The sequence below is a fragment of the Mixophyes fleayi genome, chromosome 1 (genome assembly GCF_038048845.1).
Source record: "Mixophyes fleayi isolate aMixFle1 chromosome 1, aMixFle1.hap1, whole genome shotgun sequence".
Lineage (NCBI taxonomy): Eukaryota > Metazoa > Chordata > Amphibia > Anura > Limnodynastidae > Mixophyes > Mixophyes fleayi.
The window spans coordinates 410,952,870-410,963,292 of NC_134402.1; the positions used below are offsets into that span (position 1 = coordinate 410,952,870).

Sequence of the window (10,423 nt, forward strand, 5' to 3'; positions counted from 1 at the left end):
CCAGATCAAGGGTGTCCTAATTTGTCCCATCAGAAGTGTTGACTTGTATGGGCATAGTGGCCTTCAAAGCATAGTTTAATAGCATGGTCTACAGATTATAGTAGCTCAACCCCAATGTACACATTATAATCCATTTACAGCAATAAGCACTTCAAGGGGAAGAAGCCCCAGGAAGTTGGGTAACTCACTACAGAACAGTAAATATATGCTAAAGAGTTAAGTATGTCCTGAAATACATGTGGTAAAACATTAAAAGCTTTATTAAAATACAAATTCCATTTAAAATTAAGATACAAGAATAAAATCAGGAGATCCGTTCAAGATATGGCATTAGCCAGCTTTAAGATCGGTTCAGAAATTAGTTTTGACAGACAGCTTATCTTCATATATTGGCTGCTGGCATACTTGTTCCTTACAGACTGCAAAGTGGGGAAAACAAACAAAAGTCATGAACAAACGTGCATGTATTTTAGCTTTCCAGTCACTAGTTATGCATCAGGATAATAAATAATATTTAATGAAACTTTTATACCGCTCAGTTATTCTCTCACTTTGGGTGATTTATGCATGACTAATTTGGGTTGTTTTATACCTGTGCACATAGATAGTCGGTGGGGGATTATTAGATGCCTCCACAATCTATCAACACAAATATCAACTTTAAAGTGTACAAATAAGCTATAAAGTATGTGCGCTACAAAGTTTTCAGTGTACAAATAAGCTATAAAGTATGTGCGCTACATGAAAAAAAACTCAGTATTTAACTTATGTGCAAAACAGAATACTAATTTGCAGCCCTTGCATTGTAACATGGTTTTGTCCAGGAGACTGAAATAAGAAGTTTCTCAAGTTAAGATCCTTAATGAATCAGACCCCTAGAGTATTTGTACCGCCGGTTACTTACCATTTGCACTGTAAGTCTTTTATTCACCTTTACCACATTCTTTGCCATATGCTGCATAACTGGGAGAAGAGCATCCTCTGTATAAGCCATGTAATATTGAAGAGTCGGAGTCTAGGGCATAGGAAACACCAGTTAGTCATTTTGTTACTGCAAATGTTACTTGTATTTAGCTAGTTGGTGGAACCAGCAAGCTTTGCTTCAAAAGCCCCAACGACTACTACAGCAAATGGTTAGTTTGGGGCAGGGGCATGAGAGTGCCATTCTCTTTCATGTCAGTGTGACCCTGCACTTCAGGCACAGGGGTTATGTGGCAGTTCTACAAGTCTGGGGTAAGCTAAGAAAGTGATTGTAGAAGCCAATCTCGTCTCTGCTGCAAGCACACATGATGGTAATGCAGTTTGTAGAGATCCAGAACTTATCAGACAGTACCAGACAAACCCTCCCCTCACTCAGAAACCCAAGCACACTATAGGTGTAGATGTTGTGCCAGATACACCTGTGTTAATTAATAGGGTATATCTGAACATTAGTTGTATGAAGAGGCACCAGCTGCTGCCCCCCCCCCCAATATTGGAAGAGTAACTCACCCACTTCCCATCATCTACAAGTTTCTGGGACAGACAGAAAGCTGCAGCAGCCACTTGTGAGGGAGGATAGTGCACCATGTCGTAGTCCACCATGACCAGCTCTATCAGGTACTTTGCCAAGGTGTGCTGTATAGAGTCAGCCTAATCCAGGTGAGAGACAAAGTGTAGACATTATAATCCAGATTTACAACTGTACTTTACATTTTGGCCTAACTGGAATACACAGTCAACATCTTTGTACAAGTATTCTCACAAAAATATAGGTTTTAATACACCGTGGGAAATAAAGTTGCAATAAGTTATGGGCATAACTGTTTGAGACCCAAGGGCTGTGCCCCATTATGCAACACCTTTAACATGAGGTCTTCAATATAGCTTGTAAAGTTACATCCATATCCTTGACTCCAACCCCACTCACTGCCATCCTCCACCTATACCCTGAACATCTTCTGAATTACTGCAATGCCTGGGGTCATACTTTGGTGGCTGCTATGGTGGCAAAAGGGCAATTATGGCAACCACCATCTCCCCCTACCTGCCATGAAATTATTGCAAAAATTCACTTTAGTTTTTGTATGGAGACATTAGACACCACTATAGCGCCATCCTCCCTTATTGTTAAGTGGATGCAGTGGCACAAATTTACAACTGACTGAGAAGGTTTCAGGCTTATATGCCCCCTGGAGATGGCCCCCCCCCCCCACCCGACCTGGTTGCCATTACTCCTGATTCCTAGTAGAGTCTTCAGTGTTACATTAGCGCCAGACCCCCCCTCCCCCCAATAGACTAATGTTGCCATGTACTTAGTTTAATGCTTTGCGGCTAGGTATTTACTGCTATGTCTGCTCCCGACTATGTACCCTCCCCCTTTATCTGTACACCCCTCCCTCCATACTTCTAAAACTAACAAACACTATTGACGACAGGAGAACCAAGGACCAGTCATATAGCCAAGCTTGCTCCATTTGTATTTGTTTCTATCAATTACTCCAGAAAACAACTGCCCATACATTGTGCCCATAGCAGCCAGACACTAAATTTCTAAACTACAATAGGAAAAGTTTAGAATGTACCTAAACAGTGGCCTGGACACTCTTCAGGCCCAAGTCTGTTTTATTGCCACTTTTTGTGCAAAACAGCTCTGTGCATTTTTCGTAGCTGACCTTATGCCCATTGGCGCAATTGCACACAGTGCATGTGAATGCAAATGGCACTTCTGACTGCCTATAACAAGTGGAACAGAGGTGGCAAGGGCGAATGTACCTAGACAATGTACAGCAATGTGTGCCTAACAAGCCTGGCCTTAAGTACACTTGGTTTCAGGGACATTATCTGCACCAGTTACAGGGCAGATCCAAGTGCTGACGGATAGTGATGATCGGCACGGGACAGTCTGGGTTTGGAAAAGTACTTGTATGTGTACCACTAGGTAGCACCCCACATGTATGCAGGTTAGGGAGACCATAGACATGCATTGTATTTACAGTACCTCTAGAATCTTGATGTATTTAATAAAAAACAAAAAAACAAAAATATGGTTGGATAAAAGCTATGTTTTGTTTAAGTTCATGCATTTTAGAATATAATTTTTTTATATCTGCTCTGATGCAAACTTATATTGCACACATGCTTGTGCATATACTGCAGCCTGTTCTGTCCATGTAAGGAGAGTACTGTTTAAGCAGAGTATTTACACCCAGATTCAAACAGAAATGTATCTTTGTATATAGTCTGATTTTTTTTAACCTCAGTTTATGTGCAAGTTGCGTTCCCATTATAATCAGTCCCAGTGTTAAACATTGGGATAGAAGGGTGCAAGATCACCACTTGTTAATGCTTACAGAGTAATGGAGATTTAGGAGTGACAGACAAGCACTTCTTTTGACACTAAGCACCAGCTGCAGATAATTTATATCCACATAACTTTAGTCTGGTGATCAATAAGGCTATAGAGACTATATCATGAGCAACAAGTTAGATAAGCTTTCCAAAAAGCTGTTCCAGAGAAAGACTGAACATTTGATGGAGGACTTGCAACAAGGGGTAGCGCATTTCAGATAGGAGTTGTGGGAGATAATATGGGTGGATAAGTGTAGGTCCTCAGCTGACTGAGAAAATGGAGACTAGAGAAGTACAGGACGTGATCAACCAATAGGCTGATCAGGCTGTAGCCTGGAGCGCAGCGCCGGCAGCATTTAATGTTTTTTTTTTACAATTAATTTTCTTCATAATTGACTACAGTATGCGCCTGGAACTGGAGACGTTCCTTGTTCCGACTCCACAATGCTGCTCCTTCTACTCCCCTTCGGCTGTCGGGTGTGATGTCATTGCGTCCCGACGTGGTCAGTGAGGAGCTGCAGTGAGGGGATCTGGCTGCTGACAGAAGAGGAGACGGAAGCCAGGCAAGTATGCAGGGGCATAGTGTAATGGGGAGGGGGGAAAGAGTGATAAGGGGCACAGTGATCTAATAGCTGGGGGAAGAGGATCATCTCTTAAACCGGGGTTTAAGAGACATTTATGCATACATCTTTTCACTATTGCTATAAACTGGCAAGTGAAAGTTATGGGGGCCAATGAAATAACTTGTAAAGTGGGTGATGATGATGAAGTTGCCAGGGGGGGGGGGGTTGTCATGAACTGGCTGCTGCAGTGTGATGAAATAGCTGGGGGTCATGAATGGGCTTGTAGTGGTTGATGAAATGGCTGGCAGGGGGGTATGATCTGTGTTTTGTGCCGTTCATGAAGATGCTCTCTAAGGAGCCTAATCATTGAGGGTTTGTAATATTTGCACATTTTCAACACAGGACCCAACTTACCAGACGACAACACAGGTGAAACAGCAAGAAAGCAGGAACAGGTAAGAGAATCTGTCTACTTTGCTTGTTGGATAATACTCCTGGATTTTCCTTTAATGATTTGAGGTGGGGGGGGGGGGGGGGGGGTGTACACATGGAAATAAAGGAGGGCAGCATTGGCCCTTTAACAATCATTGTTTTACTCACCTCTCCCACCTTTGATGCTCTCCTCAGGAAGTGTAGGGGCAGAGGCCTCCCAATTTTATATTTTAGCACAGTGAGGATCTGTATTTCCATGTTCCTGATCTGGGCCGTGGTGTACGAGTCATTGGTCACATAGGCAAAATCATATATCTGTGGTGGAAACAGCTCTTCATATTTACATGCAATAAACATAGATGTGACACCAACCAGTTGCAGGAGCCTCTTGGGCACAGGGTTCACCTAGTAAATGAAGCACAAACAGTTGTTGGCTGAACCCACACTCAAGGCTGTAATTTAAATGCCTCATGTCCTTTAGGTCACGAGTCCTTAGGGAACTTTGAGGCTACATATTGGCATAGCTCACAAAATGTCAATTGTGTAGGTCGAGGCCACTTTAAGTATATCTTCCAGAACCTGTATGTTGGACACTATCAGAATCTTGTGTGAATGAATGGAATTACTGGTAATTTTCACAAACAGGGAACCCAATTCTGGTGAGACCTTTAATTCTTTACGGACAGGTATTGTCAGGCACTTACTTGCAGGAACTGATCCATAATAGCCACAGTCATGAACATGGTCTCCTGGAGCAGTTTGAACTTCAGATGGACCTGTACCAGCCAGTCTACCAAGATCGCCCTCATTTTCCCAGTTATTTCTTGGCCTTTCAAATAGTGTGGCCTGATTGGTTGTTCTGCCTGCAGAAGGCCATAGAGGGTGCAACATTTAGGCTCAAATTTTAGATTAGAAAATGTTATATTGGTCTCAGTCTATGGAATTCTGACTCCACAAGTTGTGACAATACATTCTTCAAGTCCCACTTTTACTTTACCATTCTGCACCAATTGTAAATGTGCTTTTTGTTGAATTTACAGTTTATAAATCAGTTTCCTCCCACGGCAAAAATACCCTGCCACCAGGAACTCACTACTCACAGACGAGCCGACGGAGATGCAGTGACCCGTCGCCCCCGGCACTCATGTGACGCAGCCGAAAGTCGCACTGTGCTTTCTTGGTGCTGGGCAGCAGGGTAGTTTTGCAGGGAGGTGGTGAATATGGGAAACTGAGGGGTGGGGAGCGGGTGATGGGTGTCAGTCACAGGGGGTGTCAAACTTCAGGGGAACGCACCTGTATAAAAAAAAAGCGTGCATTTGCCAGCAGTTAACCTGCTGGTAAACCTTGAAGGTCTTGTGTATAGCCAGCATTTCTGCACTATCTGGGCAAAGGATTTTCTACTGTAAAGCGAATTAAAACCCGTTTAAGGAATTGCATGAAGCAGAGCACAATGAAAAATCTGATACTGATTTCATTAGAGGGACCAGTTCCTATATACCGATTATGAAAAAGCTGCAAACGACTGGGCCTCTGAGCAGAGAAGAATATAAAATGTTAATCTAGATGTTAAGTCAATATAAGGTCATCAACATTTAATTTGTGCAAAGACCCCCACCCGACTACTTTTGATGCCAACGAGCTGGTAAAGTTTTCTAGGGAGAACACTGTATAAATAGATCTAGGACAACAGTTCATCTTGCTCAGTGATATGTGGAAATAGGGAATGATTTTGTAGAACGATTTGGAAACTGGATCATCAACTTTGAGAGGTTCTGAAAGTTCTAAATTAGAGGTGTCCAAGTTCATGCAAAGTCTACTAACAGTTCTTGTTTTCAGGATTTCCGTCTGTAGAAACAGGTGGGATAATTACTGACCCAGTCAAATTAACTCACCTGTGCATGATTAAAGAAATCCAGAAAACAAACTGTTGATAGCCCTTGAGGACTGAACTTTGACACCTCTGCTCTAGATCAGTGTCAAACCCAGTCCTCAGGACCCCTAACAGTGCATGTTTTCCAGGTGACAAGAAAATTATGTCACCTGTGGCTCTGTTACAATCTGTCAATCAGTAATGAATACACAAGAAATGGAAAACATGCATTGTTAGGGGTCCTGAGGACCAGGTTTAAGAAACACTGCTTTAGAGGACTTCTATGGCTATACAGAGCAGGACAGTTCAATACATTCCCAGACTCAAAACACCTATGATGGTAACTATTTTTGGTTACATTTTAAGAATGGCGGATTAATGCATTCATCTACCTCCAAGGTCCTTAGATAGGTGTAAATGTCGGTCACATAATCACTACACAGCATGGGATTGTCAGCATCATCGGCATCCACATCCTTGACAGAAATAAGTATAGTGGAGAACCCAAGAGTCAGTCCATCCTCTTGCGAGCAGCTGGAGATATCCATAGCGCTTACAGACTCTTCTACAGGCTACATGAGCAAGAGATATTGTATTGAATAGAAGTGCCACCATTCCAATTGTAGAAAAATCAGACTATTCCAAAACATACTATACAATTAAACACCAATATTCAACGGACTGTTGTCTAGAACACTAGAAGTTCTGGAAGACATTTAAGAGAACGCAGTTAGATGAGACTTTACCTCTTTTGGTTCTGGAGCAGCTTCATTCTTGACCACCAATTTCTTTGTTCGTTCAGGGGGTTGCAATGTTGATTTCTTTTCCTGCACAAGAGTTTACTTAGAAAGTGATTATCTAGTAGTTTAGACTTTTAGAAATAAACTTCTTACCTTTAGAGAAAGTTCTGGTTTATCTACTCGGTTCCCAATATCCCCCAAAACTCTGCGAGGTTGTAATTCAGGTCTTGACACCAAACTGTTCTTCCCAGCCAGGGAGGGCAGCATGCAGTTTTCAGAGCTGCTCATGTTACTCTGGTAAGAGAGTGGGGAGAACAGTTAACACTAAAACGGTTTTAGTAAAACCCCTCCACAGTGGTACAGCAGTAACAGGAAGTGCTGATGGTCCCACCAGTGACCCCTATACAGGTACAGAGCAGCAATGAGACAAGGAGGGGGAGCACGGTGGCTCAGTGGTTAGCACTTCTGCCTCACAGCACTGGGGTCATGAGTTCAATTCCTGACCATGGCCTTCTGTTTGCATGGGTTTCCTCCCACACGCCAAAAACATACTAGTAGGTTAATTGACTGCTATTAAAAAAATTGACCCTAGTCTCTCTCTCTGTCAGTGTGTATGTTGGGGAATTTAGACTAAGCTCCAATGGGGCAGGGACTGATGTGAATAAGTTCTCTGTACAGCGCTGCAGAATCAGTGGCGCAATATAAATAAATGGCGATGATAATGGAGGGGGCACGCATAATTCTGTCAAGAGTGGCAGGCTTAAAAGCCCACAGAAAGGCTGGCAAGACATGAAGGGACAGCAGGTGATGTGGGGAGGGTCTGAAGAGGGCACATACCATATTTTGCACCCAGCAGCCATTGAGTTTCCAATCCTTTTGTCCAAATACAACACCACCACATCAGGCTACAGGTGGTCCCATAATGCTACGTTTAATAATCTGATCAAAGTTGTGTTGCGAATAAAGCCATGAGCTGACTGCAGAGCAGTAGGACCAGACCACCACAGCTTAAAATTTTAGCTCCTGGGGCTAGAAGGAAAACTGCCACCCCCCTAGACCTCAATTTTAACCAAGTGTACCTAAAATATTTATAAACTGCACACCCCTTCAGCATTGCTCCCTGGGCAGTCGCCCCTCCTGCACAGCCCTCCATGCCACATGTGGTCACTAATAGTCATTTATATAGCACCTTTCTATGGACTCCAAGCACTTTACATTGTTGCAGTGGCTGAGGCCATCAGGCAAGCTGCTACTATACGGAATAATTCACATCAATCTCTGCAGTATTGGAGCCTGCAGTATAAATTCCCCACCACACAGGTCTGTTTTTAGTGAAAAGCCAATTAACGTGCCAGTATGTTTTTTGGACTGTGTGGGAGGAAACCCACAGTGAAGAACAAACTCCTTACAGACATGGTAGGAATCGAACCCATGACCACAGCACTGTAAAGCAGCAATGCTAACCACTGTGCTGCCTCCCCTCTCTAGCAGTACAATACACGTAGGCTAGGCAGTGCCAGGTTGTATATTATACAGTCCATGTGAAAAATTAGTTGGCCTATATTTAATGTCCACTTGCTTTCAGACCTGGCCAAGTTACCAAGGACACCCCCCTCCCAAACACCAGGCCTTTCTCTAGCACCTGCCTATAACCCATAGTTGACTTATTGCAAGAGGACAATCAAACAATTAGAAATGTAAGAAGGGAGAAGGGGGATTATGTCACTAAAGACAAGTGGTACCATCCAAGAGAATTGCCCTATTGTGTTCTAAGAATACAATGTGGTAAACAGTGCAGCACAGACATGCAATGAGTTCTATACTTTAAAAAAAAAAAGAAAAAAGTTCTCAGGCGTTACATGAGTTCCACCATGAGAGCCTGAACACCAGACCTCAGAAGTAATCTTTTGGGATTAGAGCTTAATTAGAATGTTACTCCCAAAATTAAGTTCATCTTTTAATATTTATTTTAAAATGTAATGTCCCCTAGATAGTTACAGGCAGTATTTTAGTCTAGTGCGATAATCCACCTTCCTCACCAAAACTGAACAGAGTACAATGGCCTTATACATTATTATTTTAAGATGCATCTCACATCTTCAGACCCCTCCCCAGCAGGCTCCATGCTCTCCCCATCACAGATTTGCAGAGGCCACTAGACCTGTAAGTGAAGTGATCACAATACCGATCACTTTACTATAAGCCATTTGCCAAGAGAGGTTTTATATGTTTAACAGCAACTTGATCAGAACCAAAATATATGATTAGTAAATTGTAGATAACAAAAAAAAAATAGTGAAATGATTTACAAAGTAAATAACTAAAATAGTTCCACAAAAAAGTTTGGAGCAATTATATTGCAGCAAAGAACACTAAGATGTCAAAACACTAATCACCAAACATAATTACAAAACATTTTTTTATCAGGTAAACCTCCCACATACACTGCTTGTTTCCTAGATGAACATAACAGTATGAATAAAACACAGAGTCAATACTACCCTTGCCACATAACCAGCCATCACTGCTCCTTCTCTGTAAAATTCCAAAATAAACTGACTCCTTACAAATTCTCTGGTTTAAATACCCAGTCATTGCATTGATTGCCCAGCATGCTGCAGCTTACCAATAATTGATTTACTGATTTACTGATCACCTGACTTCAAAAACCCAATTCTTGATTTCACGCAGTTAGGAAACACTAGTTTCGAGGAACTGTGGCCATTATTGTATCTTACAAAAAGAATACAGCATAATTGAATTATATTATAATACACCAATAGCTAAATTGTCTTCTGTGACACAGTTATCAATTAATAAATAAGCAGCAGGAAGTGCCAGAAGTTCTTATATAAAATGGTATTATATAAAGGACCACTAAAGCTAAAATATCAACCTCTTTATATGGGCAGTTACCGAAATTGTATGCAATAGTGCCTGGAGCAGGGAGGGAAACACATATACTGTCTTTAAAGGATACCTCCACTTTCATGGTGTTTTATTGTAGGGGCTATATGGTCTATTTTGCAAATACATTGTGCACTAACAGAGTGTATAGTGCCCTTACTGAAGCTATGCCATCTTAAGGGAACCAGCCAATGTGAGTACTCAACACATGTGCCACCCGACCCTTAGATGTATGATTATATGACATGTAAATAAGAAGGATTAGAACCATTTTTGGAATCTTCTGTAAAACAAAGTCTTGACCTAGGATTTATGAGTTTAATTTGTTATGCAGAATACTGGTCCAGGCATACACAGACCAACTTTCCTATCACAGACATGAATACCTCTTCTATAGAGATAGACACTGACATTCGCTACCTTGGATGTGCCTTAATTGAATTTAAATGACAATAGTGAAGGAACACAGTTCATGTAATCCCTCTGTAATATTAAGATTTTTCATACATTCTACCCATCCAAGTATGCACACACCAACTTCCATACAGTGTACATACCTAACACTACATGACATACTGTCT

General features: G+C 41.8%; 1 protein-coding gene across 2 annotated transcripts; it reads right to left on the reverse strand.

Annotated features, from left to right (window-relative positions):
- Nucleotides 1–237: 237 nt before the first annotated feature.
- On the reverse strand, nucleotides 238–9,472 carry LOC142109337 (G2/mitotic-specific cyclin-B1-like). Of its 2 annotated transcripts, XM_075193493.1 has the most exons (9): nucleotides 9,437–9,472; nucleotides 7,089–7,229; nucleotides 6,942–7,022; nucleotides 6,588–6,767; nucleotides 5,030–5,188; nucleotides 4,494–4,730; nucleotides 1,492–1,632; nucleotides 905–1,015; nucleotides 238–419 (listed from the first exon to the last, which is right to left on the reverse strand). In XM_075193493.1, exons 1-9 carry the CDS (start codon nucleotides 9,455–9,457, stop codon nucleotides 318–320), a joined length of 1,173 nt encoding a protein of 390 aa, XP_075049594.1. In that variant the 5' UTR covers nucleotides 9,458–9,472; the 3' UTR covers nucleotides 238–317. The 2 variants fall into 2 exon arrangements, with proteins under 2 accessions (XP_075049594.1, XP_075049601.1); XM_075193500.1 differs by lacking the exon at nucleotides 1,492–1,632.
- Nucleotides 9,473–10,423: the final 951 nt, after the last annotated feature.